Below are 20,965 nucleotides of genomic sequence, written 5' to 3' on the forward strand. Positions count from 1 at the left end.
AGCTAAATGAGCCGTGCGTTCAAGCAGGGTTTGCAACGCCACAGCGAACCGACCCAACAGGTGATCCTGCTGATCAAGTCTGGCAACCAGCGTAGGTAGCGAGGGTGGCCCTGTACCGTCAGAATTCATGGCTTGGTCCTAATGTCAAGGAACCATGAACCAGACGTACAACAGAGATAAGTGGAGAAGAAGAAGGTTTTATTGAAGAGCAAGCCGTAAGCAAAGTCCAAACGGATGGCTAGACCGAAGCAGGGTCTTGCGGAGACAGAGGTCAGGAACCAGAAGGGTAGTCAGACGTAGCCGGAATCAGGAACCAACGGGGTAGTCAGACGTAGCCAGGATCAGGAACCAACGGGGTAGTCAGACGAAGCCGGAATCAGGAACCAACGGGGTAGTCAGACGAGGCCAGGATCAGGAACCAGAAGCAGCAGCAGTCTTGGAAGCATGTGAACACAGGAGGACCAAGCAAGGAACTGAAGCCACAGACCTCCTATATATATGAGCTGGGCATCCAGCTCCTCCCAGTGGGAAGGAGGAGCCGCAGGGTGGGAGGCTACAAGAAAACCCAGAAACCAAGATGGCCGCCAGCACATGTCAAACGAAGGGAACAGCAAGGAGGTAAGACCATGACAGATTGTCTATTGTTGTGACTTAGATGAAGATCAGATCACATTTTATGACCAATATGTGCAGAAATCTATATCATTCCAAAGGTTCACATACTTTTTTTTGCAACTGTAGTTATCAGCAGAATTCTGAATAGAGCCCCAGATTTGATGCACTTGGCCTGAAAAGTAAAGCTGACTCCATCAGACTGGCCATAACACAGAAGGACAATGGTTGACGGTCATACACGCAGTTGGAAGCAGCATAGTCCTGGGCACTACTGCCAAAGTTTTCCTTTAAATCACCCGTGCAGTTTCTGTGGCAGGTTTTCGTGCAGTGTTTTGAGCCAAAGCCAGAAGTGTATTAAAAAGGTATGGGAAATATAACTTAAAGAGTTGTACTTCTCCTTCCTGCTGGATCCACTTCTGGTCTTGGCTCAAAAAACGCATCAAAAACTGCATGTATGATTCCAAGCTCAAAGCTCCTTTACATCACTGATTGTGTCTCCGTTAGGAGCTTCCGTCGAAATTGTCGGTCAAAATAGCACAGCATGCTACAATATTTTGTCTGGAAAAATAAGATACACCATGACAGTCCATGGATTCAGTCAGGAGATGTATAGTCTTAGCTTCTATCAGGTCTACTTACATTAGGATTTCCTGGGATGATCAAGTCTGCATTAAGTTCAGTAAACAGTGACCATGGGCTGAGAAAATAGATCCCAGCCTTCTAAAAATCTGCCCCGACTCATGAAGTCTTCATAGGCTGGGTTCCACAAAGAGGGTACAAACCTGGGGCTGCATAAATTTAAAGGTAATATCTCCGTTAACCTGCAAAGTCATGAGGCCATTGACTGCAAGAGGTATGGGGGGTTGCAGCTGTCCCCTGAAAATCCAGCCTTTGGTATGTCAAAGTCCAGAGGATCCTCTGAGTCTGTCACTATGTCTCCAAGTATTATGGATTCATATGGTCCCAACAGAGGGATCTTCCAGGAGATCCAGGTTCTGAGAGAATAGGCAAACTACTCTGAAGCTGACAGTGGAGAGGATCACTTTCTGCTGGATTTTTCCCATTTTTGGGTTATTCCATACTTATTGATGATATTGCTGCTCAATATAAATTGGCAGTAAGGATAGGTCCAAAAAACCCTCTACATGCCTATTTATCTGAGGCCCAACCTTGTGTATTGAGCATGATGGCTGAAAATAACCACCCAGGTGCCGCTCTCCAAGGTGCTGAAATCTCCTACCAGTGCCCAAGAGGCCTTATGTACTGTATAGAGTATGACGGCAGAAGAAACAACTAGCAGCGGATACACAGGCCAATCTCATATTACCCTTGTCAAGCAGGAAGATGAGGAACATTTGTGATGGTGACAAGACAAGTGACAATCACATACTGACACACAAAGGAGTAATGGCTCCAAAGTATCAGCGACTGGCACGACTGTAACAAAGGAACAGGACGAGTAACTTGTCATTTTATCCTGATGCTAATGTGTATGCTCGGCACTTTTACATAGATTTCAGATGTTAGCTATGTAGACATGCTTCATAGTTCTAGCAGTGTGAATGTCACCCTGTTCAGTCCATTTGAAGCATCAGCTGACATATATAGCAGCCATATATCTCATCCCTACAGTGTTATATGTATGCACGGCCGAGCCAATCTGCATATTTATAGGGGTGTCGGGTTCATCCGACACGGGGAAAGAGGACATGGCCTAAATGTACCTCAGGGAGCCAAAACTTTTGGAGCGAAACGATGCCAACTGATAGTTGGAGTAAACTTAGGCTAGACAGTGTATTGTTTTGTTTTGTTTTTGGGCGCAGAGCTACAAAATTTTTGCATAAGGGCTCAGGCACACGACCGTATGTATTTTGCGGTCCGTAAAACATAGATCTGCAAAAATAAGGATGACATCTGTGTGACGTCCACGTTCCATCAATTTGGTTTTTTTGCGGATCCATTATAAAAATGCCTGTCCTTGTCTGCAAAATGGACAAGAATAGGACATGTTTTATTTTTTGTGGAATGGACTTGCGGACATACGGAAACGTAATGTACACAGAGTCATTTCCGTTTTTTTGCGGTCCCAATGAAGTGATTGGTTCCTCATACGGGCTGCAAAAAATAAATTTAAAAAATGGAATGGACACGGAAAGAAAATACGGTCGAGTGCATGAGCCCTAAATCTGGCGCAAGATTTATGATACTCCAAAATTATAAAGGTCCATGCGCCAGAATAGTAAATTTGTCTAATATTAAGACTGTGATTTGTATTCTTACACTAACACTATTAGGAAATCTGCACCAATATTTTTCTGCGCAACAATTTGTGACTTTTTTGTGATCTTCATTTGTGATGTTTTGTGACTCTCAACACTATTGAAAAGTGGGCGGAAAGGGGGCATGGCTAGGTAGGCGAGTAGGGGCATGTCAGATTTATTACTGCAAATGTGACCATTTCAAAAACTTTTAAAAAAAGGGCAGCAATCTCACTCCAGTAGGGGGATAACGTAAAGACTGGAGTAATATCTCTAGACAAGTGTTATCTTTAAATATGCACCAAATAATGTACGTTTTGATAAATTTGGGAGAAATAAGGCCAACACAGACTGACTTGTCGTGGTAATTGTCATGCTATGAGTGTCCGTGCGCTGGCTCATATATCTGCAACAGCTACATACATTGCATAATCTCCAAGCTGTACGTTCTGCTGCTATGGGACATGCTGGACTAAACTGGGATACAAGTCTATTCTCACTTTGGTCTACAATGCAAGTCTAGAAGTTTCATGGTGGATGCCCTATTGCCAGGCTAGTCTGGCTCTCATAATAAAGTGTCAATAGAGGACTCTAAAAACGGTGAAAAACTCTCATATTCTATCTATGGAAGCTTGGGGTTCACCTGCAATAGCTCCCATCTGCCACAAGGTGGCTCTAGATGCATTGTCCAAATCATGTGCAACTGACACAGCTGCTTGGCTCACTACATAATCCAAAAAGGATGGCTCCAGACATGGTGGATTCACCGATCTGCAGCGATTAACAGTACTATATGAGTGACCAGGGTTTACAATGTCACACAAGGAAATCTGATTTTCCAATCCGCCGCATGCTCAGTCTGTTGCTGGATCCCATAGGTTATCATTGTGCAGAGCTCAATGCATACCGTGAAATCCACAGCAAAAATCACAACATAATCAACATAAAAAATTCTGCTGAGGATACATCACAGATTTGTGACAGAATCCTCCAGCACAGTTATTGCGTCTGGGTCAGAATGGCATGATCATGACACATTCTCAGTGTCTTCATATATCAAGAATATACAGTTAGGTCCATCTATATTCGGACAGAGACAACATTCTTGTAAGTTTTGTTCTGTACATTACCACAATGGATTTTGAACAAAACAATTCAGATGCAGCAGAAGTTCAGACTTTCAGCTTTAATTCAGTGGGTTGAACAAACTGCACAAAAATGTGAGGAACTAAAGCAATTTTTTTAACTCAATCCCTTCATTTCAGGGGCTCAAAGGTAATTGGACAAATTAAATAATTGTAAATAAAATGTTAATTTCTAATACCTGGTTGAAAACCCTTTGTTGGCAATGACTGCCTGAAGTCTTGACCTCATGGACATCACCAGACGCTGTGTTTCCTCCTGTTTAATGCTCTGCCGGGCCTTTACTGCAGCGGTTTTCAGTTGCTGTTTGTTTGTGGGCCTTCCTGTCTGTAGAACAAGAGAAATGCTCTATTGGGTTCAGACCAGGTGACTGACTTGGCCATTCAAGAATATTCCACTTCTTCGCTTTATTGAACTCCTGGGTTGCTTTGGCTTTAGGTTTTGGGTCATTGTCCATCTGTATTATGAAACGCCGACCAATCAGTTTGGCTGCATTTGAGCACACAGTATGTTCCTAAAAAAAACTGAATTCATCCGGCTGGCACTGGCAGCCATGAATGCCCAAGCCATCACACTGCCTCCACCATGTTTTACAGATGATGTGGTATGCTTTGGATCATGCCTTCGCCATACTTTTTTCTTTCCTTCATTCTGGTAGAGGTTCATCTTGGTTTCATCTGTCCAAAGAATGTTCTTCTAGAAGTGTGCTGGTGTTTTAAGATTTTTGTTAGCAAAGTCCAATCTAGCCTTCTTATTCTTGAGGCCTATGAGTGGCTCGCACCGTGCAGTGAACCCTCTGTATTTACTTTAATGCGGTCTTCTCTTTATGGTAGATTTGGATATTGATACGCCTATATCCTGAAGAGTGTTGTTCACTTGGTTGGCTGTTGTGAAGGGGTTTCTCTTCACCATGGTAATTATTCTGCGATCATCCACCACTGTTGTCTTCCGTGGACGTCCAGGTCTTTTTGCATTGTTGAGGTCACTAGTGCTTTCTTTCTTTCTTAGGATCTACCAAACAGTAGATTTTGCCACTCCTGATAGTGTAGCAATTTCTTGGATGGGATTTTTCTGTTTTTACAGATGAAGGATGGCTTGTTTCACCTGCACGGAGAGCTCCTTTGACCGCATGTTTACTTCTCAGCAAAATCTTCAAAATGCAAGCACCACACCTCAAATCAACTCCAGGCCTTTTATGTGCTTAATTGAGAATGAAATAATGAAGGAATTGCCCACACCTGCCCATGAAACAGCCTTTGAGTCAATTGTCCAATTACTTTTGGTCCCTTTAAAAACAGGGTGCCACATGTAAAGGAGCTAAAACTCCTAAACCCTTTATCCAATTTTAATGTGAATACCTTCAAATGAAAGCTAAAAGTATGGACTTTATGTCCATGTCCATTATATAACTATATTGAATATGTTTTAGTACAGGTAACAGGTAATAAAAACAAATATTGTGTCAGTGTCCAAATATATATGGACCTAACTGTATTCTTCCCAGTCACTAAAAGTGAGCAGAGAACAGAAATGGAAATAAAGAACTAAAAGTCCATGGAAGTCCTGTTGTTTAGCTAGAGACTTCAGATCCTGCTGCTGCAGTATGGCACTGAAAGGGTGTTTTCACACTGCAGAATATGTTTACTGTAAGCATTAGGTAAGTGCCCCTGTGCACTCCTAAACATCCCATAGTCCCCCACCTAATACCAGATGAGAGGTCAGTGTCCTGATGTCTGTGTATTAGGAGGGGAGGTCAGTGTCCTGATGTCTGTGTATTAGGAGGAATGGAGGTCAGTGTCCTGATGTCTATGTATTAGGAGGAGGAGAGATCAGCGTCCTGATGTCTGTGTATTAGGGAGGGATGTCAGTGTCCTGATGTCTGTATATTAGGAGGAGAGGTCAGTGCCCTGATGTCTGTGTATTAGGAGGAGAGGTCAGTTTCCTGATGTCTGTGTATTAGGAGCAGAGGTCAGTGTCCTGATGTCTGTGTATTAGGAGCAGAGGTCAGTGTCCTGATGTCGGTGTATTAGGAGGAGTAGAGGTCAGTGTCCTGATGTCTGTGTATTAGGAGGAGTAGAGGTCAGTGTCCTGATGTCTATGTATTAGGAGGAGTAGAGGTCAGTGTCCTGATGTCTGTGTATTAGGAGGAGTAGAGGTCAGTGTCCTGATGTCTGTGTATTAGGAGGAGGAGAGGTCAGTGTCCTGATGTCTATGTATTAGGAGGAGGAGAGGTCAGTGTCCTGATGTCTGTGTATTAGGGAGGGGAGATCAGCGTCCTGATGTCTGTGTATTAGGGAGGGATGTCAGTGTCCTGATGTCTGTATATTAGAAGGAAGAAAGGTCAGTGTCCTGATGTCTGTGTATTAGGAGGAGGGGAGGTCAGTGTCCTGATGTCTGTGTATTAGGAGGAGGGGAGGTCAGTGTCCTGATGTCTGTGTATTAGGAGGAGGAGAGGTCAGTGTCCTGATGTCTGTGTATTAGGAGGAGGAGAGGTCAGTGTCCTGATGTCTGTGTATTAGGAGGAGGGGAGGTCAGTGTCCTGATGTCTGTGTATTAGGAGGAGGGGAGGTCAGTGTCCTGATGTCTGTGTATTAGGAGGGGAGGTCAGTGTCCTGATGTCTGTGTATTAGGAGGAGGAGAGGTCAGTGTCCTGATGTCTGTGTATTAGGAGGAGGAGAGGTCCGTGTCCTGATGTCTGTGTATTAGGAGGGGAGGTCAGTGTCCTGATGTCTGTGTATTAGGAGGAGTAGAGGTCAGTGTCCTGATGTCTGTGTATTAGGAGGAGTAGAGGTCAGTGTCCTGATGTCTGTGTATTAGGAGGAGGAGATATCAGTGTCCTGATGTCTATGTATTAGGAGGAGGAGAGGTCAGTGTCCTGATGTCTGTGTATTAGGGAGGGGAGGTCAGTGTCCTGATGTCTGTGTATTAGGGAGGAATGTCAGTGTCCTGATGTCTGTGTATTAGGAGGAGGATAGGTCATTGTCCTGATGTCTGTGTATTAGGAGGAGTAGAGGTCAGTGTCCTGATGTCTGTGTATTAGGGAGGGATGTCAGTGTCCTGATGTCTGTGTATTAGGAGGAGGATAGGTCAGTGTCCTGATGTCTGTGTATTAGGGAGGGATGTCAGTGTCCTGATGTCTGTGTATTAGGAGGAGGGGAGGTCAGTGTCCTGATGTCTGTGTATTAGGGAGGGATGTCAGTGTCCTGATGTTTGTGTATTAGTAGGAGGAGAGGTCAGTGTCCTGATGTCTGTGTATTAGGAGGAGAGGAGGTCAGTGTCCTGATGTCTGTGTTTTAGGAGGAGGAGAGGTCAGTGCCCTGATGTCTGTGTATTAGGAGGAGAGGTCAGTGCCCTGATGTCTGTGTATTAGGAGGAGGAGAGGTCAGTGTCCTGATGTCTGCGTATTAGGAGGAGAGGTCAGTGCCCCGATGTCTGTGTATTAGGAGGAGGAGAGGTCAGTGTCCTGATGTCTGTGCATTAGGAGGAGAGGAGGTCAGTGTCCTGATGTCTGTGTTTTAGGAGGAGGAGAGGTCAGTGCCCTGATGTCTGTGTATTAGGAGGAGAGGTCAGTGCCCTGATGTCTGTGTATTAGGAGGAGAGGTCAGTGCCCTGATGTCTGCGTATCAGGAGGAGAGGTCAGTGTCCTGATGTCTGTGTATTAGGAGAGGTCAGTGTCCTGATGTCTGCGTATTAGGAGGAGAGGTCAGTGTCCTGATGTCTGTGTATTAGGAGGAGAGGTCAGTGTCCTGATGTCTGTGTATTAGGAGAGGTCAGTGTCCTGATGTCTGTGTATTAGTTTAGGAGGAGGGGAGGTCAGTGTCCTGATGTCTGTGTATTAGGAGGAGGAGAGGTCAGTGTCCTGATGTCTGTGTATTAGGAGGAGGGGAGGTCAGTGTCCTGATGTCTGTGTATTAGGAGGAGGGGAGGTCAGTGTCCTGATGTCTGTGTATTAGTTTAGGAGGAGGGGAGGTCAGTGTCCTGATGTCTGTGTATTAGGAGGAGGAGAGGTCAGTGTCCTGATGTCTGTGTATTAGGAGGAGGGGAGGTCAGTGTCCTGATGTCTATGTATTAGGAGGAGGAGAGGTCAGTGTCCTGATGTCTGTGTATTAGAAGGAGGAGAGGTCAGTGTCCTGATGTCTGTGTATTAGAAGGGAAGTTCAGTACACTGATGTCTGTGTGTCAGTATGGGTGGTTATTCTCCAGATGTCTGTGTATTAGGAGGGGAGGTCAGTATAGAAATTTTCACTGTTATACTTCTGTAAAATGTAGAAGATTGAGGAAAGTAAAATAATGGTTAGATAAGGATCGGCACTTAACATATCCTGGAAAAGGAGCAGAATTGTTAGCAAGTGGAGAGGGAGTGAAGTTGGTCCAAGGTTTGATGGACTTATCTGCAAACAAGAGGTACCTGTAAAAAATATCTGCATATAAGTAATTTACTGCTGACATTTACTCCTGCACAAGTTACTCCTGCACAAGGGAGCAGTAACAGAACCTCCACGCTGAGTGATATATGCAATACCACAGTGATACCCAATCCGCCCACTAGGGGCCAGCAAAGAACAACGAATACATGGGTCAAGCATCGCCCCCTACAGAGGAGTCACATAATGTGCTAAATTCTAAGTATATGAATCTTTCAGATTTTGTACTTGATGATTAAATGTTCAGGTCTTCTCACAGTTTTCTAAATATGTACATTAAGGTATACCTCAAGTAAAGCCTAATAATGAGACAAAATATCCAGAACTACTAACCAGAGACGATATGCCTGACTAATGATGAGCCCAATATAATGTTCCACTAGTTGCAATCTACCTAAACCACAAGAGATCCTTGTCCATGGGCTTGTTGGAAATGTTCTGGCCGCCCATCAGTGGGGGTTCAAGAGACGACTCAGGTGTTCTACAATTTGGACCCACACACCTGAAACGTTCAAGCTAATTTGGTTAGATGTCTATGGGGACCAGTTTACTGCAGGGAGTGATCCTCCTGTCAGTTTGATAATCTATGAGGAGCCTGACACAGCCTTGTCTGGAAGGACTGAGTATAATACCTGTGTCTCTCCATATATAAGTAGTCCTACTCTGGGTGGTGTTACTGGTTGTCATAGATAAAGGATGCTGAATAGGCAGTAAGAGACAGAAATAAGGGAAAACAGAACTACAGAGACCAGAATGCATCGGGGGAGGACTGGCAGAACAATTTCTAGAGTACATTAGAGTTGATGTGTTACAGCTTTAGCTGGGCTCTTCACTTAGTTGAAGACTATCCCTGAAGGAGCAAAGGAAATATATACCGTAATCGACACCTAATTACGGTATATATTTCATAAACTGCACTGATGCACAGGGGCATTGCTAGGGTCTGAAAACATCCGGGACATAAGCCCACTGTGTTGAAATTGCACATTAAAGGCATGCTTAAAGGGGTGTTCTGGTTTACGCAAAGGAAGTGCAGTACTGCAGACTGCAGTCATTATATAATACAACATTCGGTAACTTTCCAATATCTGTTATGTTTCATTTCCTCACCACTGCAGAAATCTTTGCTTGGGCCCTTTAATATGGATGGGAGTGGACCCTGGGCAACCCCACAGATCATCCCTCCACCCCCCTTGTACTTGGTCCGCTGATCCGCTACTTGCGAGCTGCGCGGGCAGGAGTTCAGTCACTTCGGTGAGCAATCCCACCCTGCGGCACATGATCCCGCGAGACCCGTGACCTCCCGCAGGACGGTATTGCGCACCGAGGTGACTGAACTCATGCCCGCGCAGCTCGCAAGTAGCTGATCAGCGAAACAAGTACAAGGGTGGTGGGGGGATGATCTGTGGTGGGTTGTCCAGGTCCAATCAATATTAAAGGGCCCTGGAATAGCCAAATAAACAAATGCTAAAATGCTACCAGCATAACATTTGGGGCACTGGGCAAAACAGCCGGGGCTCAAGCCCCGAATGTTTTGACCTAACGACGCCCCTGCTGATGCAACCCAGTTTCCCAGGAGCATAAGGGTAAGAAGTACAAGGGTTGCAGTCACCCATGTGCCCAGAATGCCCCTCTGCCACAAGAGTGCAATTTTATTATAAAGTATGTAGTTAAGGTGTCCTATAACAACTACTGCACTGCGACCCTGGAGCTTTAGGTTACGCCCCTGAGGACCAGCAATGGGTACTTGTGTCTAATAGAGAGGGTGTAGGACAGAGATAAGCAACCTTCGGCAGGCCAGCTGCTGTGAAACTACAACTCCCAGCCAGTGGCTTGCCTAGGGGCGGGCGGGGGTGCGGTCCGCCCCGGGTGCCGGCTCTCAGGGGGGTGCCAGAAGAAATGAGCACTTCCATCAATACAGATGGAAGCGCTCATTGCTGAAGCACTGACGCCCACATGCTGCGGCGGGGCACGGGAGCTCATAGTTCCCTGCCCCGCTGCCGATCACCGCCATAGGCTTCTGGCCTGGTAGGCCTGAGGCCTATGTGGTAGTGAAATCCCAGCGCAGGCGTGCATGATGACATCATCACGCGCGCCTGTGCCGGGACACAGTAGCACAGTGAAGTGTGCGCGCCTTCCTCTGCGAGCAAGTGCCTGGACATAGGTAAGTATTTAGCTTTTATTTTTTTATTTATTTTTTTATTTTATGTGCCAACTTTGGGGGACACACAGGAGGACATGAGGGGGAAAAATATTATGGTGGGATACTGTGTGGGGGCAAATTATTATGGGAGGGATTACTATGTGGGGGCAAATTATTATGGGAGGGATTACTATGTGGGGGCAATAATTATGGGAGGGATTACTATGTGGGGGCAAATTATTATGGGAGGGATTACTATGTGGGGGGCAAATTAGTATATGGGGCAATGTGGGGGAAACTACTGTGTGGGACAAATTACTACATGGGGCAGTGTGGGGAAAACTACTGTGTGGGGGACACTACTGTGTGGGGGGCAGTGTGGGGGAAACTACTGTGTGGGGGCAGTGCTGGGGAAACTACTGTGTGGGGGCAGTGTGGGAGACACTACTGTGTGGGGGAAACTACTGTGTGGGGGCAGTGTGGGGGAAACTACTGTGTGGGGTCAGTGTGGGGGAAACTACTGTGTGGGGGGGGGGCAGTATGGGGGAAATTGCTGTTGGTGGCAGTATGGGGGAAACTACTGTGTGGGGGACAGTGTGGGGGACACTACTGTGTGGGGGAAACTACTGTGTGGGGGGCAGTGTGGGGGAAACTACTGTGTGAGGTCAGTGTAGGGGAAACTACTGTGTGGGGGGCAGTGTGGGGGAAACTACTGTGTGGGGGAAATTGCTGTGGGGGGCAGTGTGGGGGAAACTACTGTGTGGGGGGCAGTGTGGGGGGAAACTACTGTGTGGGGGCAGTGTGGGGGAAATTGCTGTGGGGGGCAGTGTGGGGGAAATTGCTGTGGGGGGCAGTGGGGGGGAAATTGCTGTGGGGGGCAGTGTGGGGGAAACTACTGTGTGGGGGCAGTGTGGGGGAAACTACTGTGTGGGGCAAATTATTATATTAGGACAGTGTGGGGGAAATTACTGTGTGGGGGCAGTGTGAAAAACTACTGTATGGTGGCAAACTACTATATGGGGGCAGTGTGGGAGCAATTACTGTGTGGTGCAAATTACTATATGGGGAAGTGTGGGGAAAATTACTACATGGGGGTAGCGTGGGGGACGTTGCTATTGGGGAGGCACTGTAGGGGCCATTCTATTATTTCTGGGGACACTATACAGGGATTATTGCCTGGAGCACAATATAGGGTGCTATTATCACTGGGGCACTCTAGGGGACAATATAGTTGCTGTAGACACATTTGGGGTAATTTATTAAACCGGTGTAAAGTAGAACTGGCTTAGTTCCCCATAGCAGCCAATCAGATTCCACCTTTCATATTTGACAGCTCTTTTGGAAATCCAGTTCTACTTTACACCAGTTTCATAAATGACCCCAATTATGTCTACTGGGGTCACTATTTTTTCAACAGTACAGTACCTGGGACATTAGCGAGCACAACGGGCACAGGTATTGGGGGTGGCAGCAGGATGGCACTGTGGGAACACCAGGATGGGGAGGTTGATGGAAAAACTGAGAAATCTAACGTGTCTGTGTTACAAACTCTGTAGAGACGAGATGCGGCTGAAAGAATTTGTCATGGCGTTCTGGGTCAAACGGAGAAGAGGAAAGAGAAGGTCTACATGACAGCAGATGTTTCTGAATGTAAGAGGTATGTGGTCACCCCCCCCCCCCCCCCCCCCCGGGTGCCAAACACCCTAGGCATACTACTTCTCCCAGCATGTAAACACGCTCGGCTGTTCTCACAGCTCCCATGGACATGAATGGAGCATTCTGAGAGTTGTAGTTTCAGAACATCTGGCATGCCGGAGGTTGCTGATCCCTGGTATAGGACGAGGGTTAAACTTATGTCCTTTACAGAAACCTCCTTGCCTTAACTGCTAAGCTGAGCTCCTGTAATGCACTGTTATATTATAATGCTGAAACTAGATCCCCAGACATCCTAGATACTAGGGACTCCATACTATAAAAAACTGGAAAAGTTGCCATATATTTCTGGCATTTCCTACTAGATATTTCATGGGCAAAATTCTAAATAGTATGAAAACAAGATGAACATTTTCCATAAATCACGAAATGGACACAGCTCCTGCACCCAAGGGATACAGTCAGTGCAGGACACGGTGCCTTGGACATGAGTCATTCGTCCTATTATTGGGATGTTTCCACAGGAGGCTGCATGAGATCTTCGAGGTCTCCTCAATCTGAGTCATTTGATTTTCCTTAAAGAGTAGTTTTTAACTTTTAAACCAATGATAATAGTTTTAACCAATGTTTTTCAGTTCAGAAATCTTTTGCTAGTTTACTAAATTGAGAGCATTCTGAATGCTGTTGACTCCCTAGCTACAGAGCTACACACACAGAATAAAACCGAGCTCTACCAGACTACCACAATGTAATGCAGCAGAATTCAATGCGCTATGGGATCTCTGGTAAACTTTAGGGTCAGCCTGTATTCTGGTACCTGTAGTTCTGGTTTACACTAGTGTTAGTGTGCATGTATATAGTGCCCTGTGCCATTGTCATATGTTTGCTGGACTCTACATATCTATCAAAATCAACAATTTTTTTTAAAGAAAAATGTAATATTAAGAAAAAGGCGACCTGAAGAATCATAAATTATTACTACACATATTGTCAAAAAGTAATTGCCCCCTTAAAGGGGCTGTCTGCTATTTTTATACTGATGACCTAGCAACCCTGCCGAGCAGCCGTTTGAAGAGACTGTAGCGCTCGTACCAGCACTGCCTTCTCTTCATTGTTTACCTGTCTGCCGTCACAACCGTGGAGGCGAGCAGGTGTAATTACAACTAGGCTGCCCCATTCACTTCAATGGCTTCAAGTTAATAGGAAGGAGCCATCCAATTGAAGTGCATGGGATTGCGGAGTTGAAATTACACCTAGTCACCGCTGCAGTTGCGATGACGTGCAGGAAAACAATGAAGAGAAGATAGTGCTCATATGAGCAGTGCCTTCTCTTTAAAAAGCTGGTGGGGGGGGGGGGGGGGGAGTTGGACCCCCATCGATCTGATATTGATGACCTATCCTGAGGATAGCTCATCAATATAAAAATAGCAGACAACCCCTTTAAGGTGGCCATACACATTAGACAACTGTCTGAAGCCACTGATATGGGCTGATCTGGCCCCATCTAATGGGTATAGGGGTGTCCTGACTTCCCCTGGTGTAGATGTCAGAGAAAAGAAGGATTGAGCATGTTGTACTTTGTATAAGTTGCCACAAGAGGCATTTGGCAGAGGCTTATTTCCCACTCCCTGTGCCTGTATACAGGGCCGCCATCAGGGGGGTAAAGCCGATACCCCAGTAAGGGGCCCGGACCCCGGGGGGGGGGGGGGGGGGCCCGGCCAGTCCCGAGCCTTTTTTTTTTGTCAGACAATGAGTGATAGGCTACAGGTAATCTGTATCCTGCTGCAGTAACTTTAAATCAGCGCTCATCTCTTTACTATCTTACACTGACTCAGCTCCGGTAACAGGCAGTGCGGGGGGGTGCTCACTCACTGATGTCATGTGCCTGCTCCTCCCACTAGGCGGCGCAGGCGCATGACGTCAGTGAGTGAGCGCTGCCTCCCACACTGCCTGTTATTGGAGGGAGCTGAATGTAAGGTAGTAAAGAGATGAGCGCTGATTTAAAGTTACTGTCTGTAGGATACGGATTACAGTTTATAAATGTATACTCCTGTGAGAGGCGGGGAGGGGGATCTATGGATTGCGGCACTGTTATAGGGAGGGGGATCCATGGATGACACTGTTATGGGGGATCTGTGGATGGCACTGTTATGGGGGGGTCTGTGGATGACACTTATGGGGGGGGATCTGTGGATGACACTGTTATGGAGGGGGATCTGTGGATAACACTGTCATGGGGTGGATCTGTGGATGACACATAGCATAAGATGCTATATACGGTATGTGTCATCCACAGATCCCCCTCCATAACAGTGTCATCCACAGATCCCACTCAATAACAGTGTCATCCACAGAACCCCCTCCATAACAGTGCCATCCACAGATCCCCCATAACAGTGTCATCCACAGATCCCACTCCATAACAGTGTCATCCACAGATCCCCCCCATAAGTGTCATCACACAGATCCCCCCATAACAGTGCCATCCACGGATCCCCCATAACAGTGCCATCCACAGATCCCCATAACAGTGCCATCCACAGATCCCCCCCCCCCCCCCATAACAGTGACTGGAGCAGACTTGCTGATAAACACAACTAGGCCACCACCAGTCAAGGTAAAAACTTACAATTGTCAATAATGTAATGTAGTGTAGGGGGCCATGTAATGTTTTGAGGCCAAAATGGCACAGATGACCACCAAGAATATCTAGAATATCTAAAATTAGCTGTTCAAGTAAAATGTTGCATGAAACAATCATTAAAAAGGTGGCTGACAAAAAGGGGCGGGTCAAAGGGTGTGGTCAATGGTCTGAGTCAAGGGGGGCGGCAAAATTTGCTTTCGCCTAGGGGGGTTGGGGGGCCCAGGCCTTGAGCTGTGTAAGGGGCCTCAAAATTTCTGATGGCAGCCCTGCCTGTATATTGAGTAGTCTGCAGCAAAAGCTGTTGGACAGTAAAACTTTTCCATCCCTGTGGAATTTAAAGGCTATAAACTTCAGAGCATTTTTTTTTATTTAGCATTTTAATCATTTTACCCTAAAAATCATTTTTAAATTAGGCTACTTTCACACTGGCATTTCTGGGTCCGCTTGTGAAATCCGTTTCAGGGCTCTCACAGGCGACCCAAAACAGATCAGTTCGGCCCCAATGCATTCTGAATGGATAAGGATCCGTTCAGAATGCATCAATTTGGCTGCGTTTGGTCTCCGTTGCGTTTTTTAGGCGGTCACTAAAACGCAGCTTACAGCGTTTTGGTGTCCGCCTGACGATGCAGAGCCAAACAGATCCGTCCTGACACACAATGTAAGTCAATGGGGACAGATCCGTTTTCACTGACACAATATGGTGCAATTGAAAACGGATCCGTCCCCCATTGACTTTCAATGTAAGTCAAGACGGATCCGTTTTGACTTAGACTTTTAAAAAAAAAGAATAATGCAAACGGATCCGTTCTGAACGGATACAAGCGTTTGCATTATCGGTGCGGATCCGTCTGAGCAGATACAAGACGGATCCGCACTGAACGCAGGTGTGAAAGTAGCCTTTGTCTTTATTAAAAACGTCCAGCAGTTTTTGTCTCCTACAGGGTTAAAATTGCAGGTTGGCTGCAGAGTAGCTTAGTTCCAGTTTTATGATAAGTCCCATCATGTTGCTGTTTTGATGGCTATGTATTTCAGTTTGATAAGGATTTAGCTATAATGAATGTTTATGAATGGTCAGGAGTTCAGGGATAGGGGCTATACATCGCCCTCAAACAGCAATATGACAGCTCAGTGTGAAAATGAAACTAAGATACTCTCATAGGCTGAAATTTAACCCCGGAGGACAAAGCTGATGATTTTTTTAAAAAATATAAACTAACTGAAAAAAAATATTTTAAGCCCAAAATTAGTAGAAAGCAATAATAAAAAAAATTGCCCGAAGGTGTTCATAGCCTTTTAGCTCTTCTATATATTGTATGAAAGTAAAGTAGCCTCCAAACATTGCTACAAGAATCCTATGCAGGCTGCTGCTCTCTCTCTCTCTTCCCCATGCTTTTGACTACAGCTTTGCTTGTCCAGACTGCTTGCTATGTAGAAGCACACACTCAACAGGGATTCTGTACATGGAGATGATTTCCTTTATATCAAGGACAGAATAATTAGAAGTTCAAAGCAACTAAACCACCAGCGAGAAAAAAAGGATTATCAGGAACATAGACTGGTGAGGGGTCTCAATAAGGGAGATGGGCCTATATATCAGATTTAAATAAATGCCCACTCAGATACTCTTATCTAACCTTACACAAACCATTCCCAGTGACAAATATACAGTACTTAGTGGATCTGGAAAATACCTTCTAATGACTGAATTTACAATGAATGGTTTTGGGCTGCTCTGTGGTTCCGTGTATCATGGTCCCATCAAAGGGCTCACAGATTCTGCCTAATAGGTCCACTACAAAGCACACATTTTAGCATGAGATCCCAAGAGCACAGCACCCTTGTGTCAGCTCCACTTCTCCACCCACGACAAACGACCCCAAAGAGGAAGGAGCTGGGGCCTCCATGTTTCTACCATCGTAGTCAATAGGTGACCATGTCTTTCAGATATGAAAAAAGTTCATATGCCTCAATAGCCATTGCCCAAAATATCTGAGTTGTTTGCAAAATCATCTTAAAAGAAATCTGGAGATACAGGACAACCCCCTCAACTCACTGAAGAATTAACCATGGCCAAATAACCATTCCTTACAATCCCCAGTGATATTGCAGCACATGGTTCAGATTTGAGAAGTCATCAGGTCTGGGAGGGTGGGAGTGTGTATAGAAGAATGATTTATAGGCCCCATTAGGGCTGATGTGGTGCCATGGGTACAGGTGTCCTGGGGTGCCAAAGTGCTGAAATAAAGCCATATCAGGGACAAACTTCACGCATCTAATAAGAATGATGAGCCCCTCACAGACAGACACACAAAGACCCAGACAGACACACCTCTGCAGGACCTACCTTTGGCTTAAATGCAATGAGTTTCAGGATCATCTCCACAGTGAAGAGGCCGGTGAACACCATGTTGAGGATGTTCATGGCTTCCTTGAAAGAACAGCTCTGTCCATAGTGCTAGAATAAGTGAAGGAACAAAGAGAGAGATGAAGATAAGGGAACCTGCACATCTCATCTACTTATAGAGGTCCTGTCACCTGATATTTCTGTTTAATAAGAACCTACATTGCCCATGTCATAACTGTTCTGGAACATCTATCCTTAAGATTCTGTGTTGCGCCATTTTTTTATTATTCCTTCGAGAAGTTATAATAAAAGAATGGCATAAGACAGAGTCATACGGATAGGTGCGCCGACATTGTTATCACATGGGCAATGCAGGTACTTAGTAAACAGACATGTCCGGAGAGGTTATAGGTCCACATGGCACAGTCGTGATCCCGTTGGGTTGCGGCCGTGCTGCGATCAAGAACCGCCTGGACAATTAGCCCACAGCTGCCTTACATTTAACCAATAAAGACCACACTGTATAGTTGTGTTTTTTGCTAGTTAATGGCGGCGTGACCAACCGTGCCATGTGGTCATTCTCTAACACATCATAAATGACCGACGCTCCATTATTGGTTGTGTGTTATTCCAGTCAGGTTAAGGCCCCATGCACCCGACTGTATTTTTGGTCTGAATCCAACTCCCATTTTTTGCAGATCAGATACGGACCCATTGATTTCAATAGGGCCACAAAAATAGGGAAAACATGTCCTATTCTTGTCTGTTTTGCGGGCAAGAATAGGAATTTTTAATATAGGGCGGGGAAATGCGGATCGTACACGGCCAGTATCTGCGATTTGCGGACCAAAAAATGGATACGGTGGTGTGCATGGGGCCTTACAGGCTAAGAGACTTGTGCTACACACTAGAAACTGCATGGACTATAGCAATACCCAAGAGTTATGGAAAAAGTACAATGTGATGCAGCCTACGTCTCCATCTGTAGTCTGGCTCGCACATCCGAGGGTTTGTTATCATCAGGGCCAGGCCAGGCAGATTTGTGCTACGTATTTAGCTAAAGGAGGATTGCGTACTTTGGCTACATTTGTAGGAAACACTTAGTTGTGTAATCAGGACTAATGGCAGGTTTACACGGGGCAATTGTCTGACCGATTATCGGGAATGAACATCACTATGAACGCTCGTAGGGGATATCGTAGGGGATCAGGCCGTGTAATGGGGACGCAGATCGCCCTATGAACAAGAAAAATTCTCATTCATCAGGTAAAATCATTGTTTATGCAGACACCTAAGACCTTGTTCACATTTCCGTGTTGTTTGATGTCCATGGAAACCTCCATCCATGAAGATGTCCATGAAAGATCCGTGTTTGGTCCGCGTGTCCATTTTTTGCCCTCCATGTGTCATTTGTATTCCACGGACACTGCTCAGCTGAAAATGAATTTCCAGAGCGTCTCCTATCAGTGATCAGTGAAAAACCGACCAAATACAGATTTTTCCCAGACCCATAGACTTCAATAGGCGTGTTTGGTCCGCATCACGGACCAAAGTAGTGCATGTCTCTGTGATTTTTTTCACTCACCCACTGTAAGAGTGAAAAACTACTGATGAGTGAACAAACGCATTAAAACCGTACAGGTGCTGTCCATGAAAAATGCAGATAGCACACGTCAGTGAAAAACGGAAATGTTAATTGAGGCCTTGTGTGAGGCCATGTGAACAGCGATTTGCTGCCCAGAAACAATAAATGCATATGAGGACGAGCGACAGCAGTAGCCGTCGCTCATCCCTATACAGTGGAGGAGATAGCTGCATGTAAGCTCTTTCCACCACTAATGAGCAAGCAGTTATCAGGAAGGAATGGTCCCTTACCAATAAATGGCTTCTTGTTCAACGTGTGTAAATACACAAGTCAGAACATGTAATCAGCTTCTAAAAGTAGGCAAGAATGCTTCCACTCACTGACAGCAAGTAGAGGTCTTGAAAATGGTGACGATTTGTAACGAAATGTATGATACAAAATTTATTTAAATTATTTTGGAAGAAGTGAATGGCCCTGTTAATATTATATCAGGTATCTACCCATGGCAGTCAATCATATTTCAGCTCTCATTTTCATAGGAACATTTTTTAAGCAGTAATCTGATGGTCTCCATGGGTTTCTGCTACACTTTTTTTTGGACCAGGTTTGCGTTCATAGGCAACTCTTGATATCCTTGTTTCTACGGAGGGGGAGGTTCTTACCTGCATGGCCAGACAGATGGTGTTGAGCAAGATCAGCACGAACATCAGATACTCAAAGTAGGTGGAGTTGACCACATACCACACTTTATACTGGTACTGGTTCTTGGGTATGTACCTTCGTAGTGGACGGGCCTTCAGGGCGTACTCCACACACTGACGCTGGGAGGGGATGGATTAAGATGGGATAATTGCGTTACACTGGAAGCAGGGCAGCACTAAAACCATTCTGAATAAAGTAATGTCTAATATTTTAAATGGAGACCTCTGAATGCATTTTTTATTATTGCATTTACTTTTTTTGGTAGCAAAAATCATTTTTGCAATAGGCCTTTATTAAAAATGTTGCCTCTGCAGCCCTCATCATTTCACATATAGTGCAAGCTGCTCTTTCTCCCTCACAGTGAAATCTATCAGATAGGCTGGATCTGTAGCCTTTATCTCTGTTCTCTTGAGAGCTCCTAAACACTTATTTAAGCAATTTGATAAGAATTCAGTTTACATGAGTGTTTATGAGCTCTCAGGAGTGCAGAGTAAAGGGCTAGAGAATCAGTTTATCTGTAAGACAGCTCCTCGGATGGATTTCATTGTGAAAGAGAAAGACCAGTCTGCCAATGGGAAAAGATCCTGGCTCCAAAGGACAAATTGTTCAAAAAATTTTCTGAAGACTTATTGGAAAAATGTTTTTGCAGAAAAGAAGTGCAATAATAAAAAATTTATTCAAAAGTGTCCTTAGCCTTTAAAGGACTTTAAATTATTGCATTGTACTCATTTTGAGCTAAAAATATATTTTATTGAAGATTTTAAGCCCCTTTTTCTGTACAGCCTTGAGACTCACTAGCAGCAGGCTCTGTATTTTTACTGTGTTCCATCAGGCAGCTCAGCTGACGGCTCTTTATCTTTGACCTTATAAACACTATGACCTTTAAGTAATTTAGAGATAAGGTTTAATAGATGGGTGAAGACAAACAATGAATTTTTTTAAATGACCAATTGAAAAGGTGATTTTTAGCCCAAAGTAAAATGCAATAAAAAATTGCCCCTGAAGCTGTACATAGCCTTTAAAGGTATACATACATTCTGCCAAACATACAGACTATAAATATATATATGTATAATATACAGTTGCAAGAAAAAGTATGTGAACCCTTTGGAATTATATGGATTTGCACAGTCTGCTTAAACTAATAACACACAAAGAATTAAATGTTACCATGTTTTTATTGCACACACCATGTAAACATTCACAGTGCAGGTGGAAAAAGTATGTGAACCCCTAGACTAATGACATCTCCAAGAGCTAATTGGAGTGAGATGTCAGCCAACTGGAGTCCAATCAATGAGATGAGATTGGAGGTGTTTGTTACAGCTGTCCTGCCCTATATAAAAAAAAAAAAACACACACCAGTTCTGGGTTTGCTTTTCACAAGAAGTATTGCCTTATGTGAATGATGCCTCACACAAAAGAGCTCTCAGAAGACTTACGATTAAGAATTG

At 44.9% G+C, this 20,965-nt stretch overlaps 1 protein-coding gene across 1 annotated transcript in view; it reads right to left on the reverse strand.

Annotated features, from left to right (window-relative positions):
* CACNA1C (calcium voltage-gated channel subunit alpha1 C) overlaps positions 1–20,965 on the reverse strand; it is a 562,571-nt gene that overhangs the window by 71,467 nt on the left and 470,139 nt on the right. The window contains 2 exon segments of the mRNA XM_044281366.1: positions 17,225–17,335; positions 19,472–19,630. Of these exon segments, the coding sequence (XP_044137301.1) occupies positions 17,225–17,335; positions 19,472–19,630 (270 nt within the window).

This window comes from Bufo gargarizans, chromosome 2 (assembly GCF_014858855.1).
Source record: "Bufo gargarizans isolate SCDJY-AF-19 chromosome 2, ASM1485885v1, whole genome shotgun sequence".
In the NCBI taxonomy this organism is placed as follows: Eukaryota; Metazoa; Chordata; class Amphibia; order Anura; family Bufonidae; genus Bufo; species Bufo gargarizans.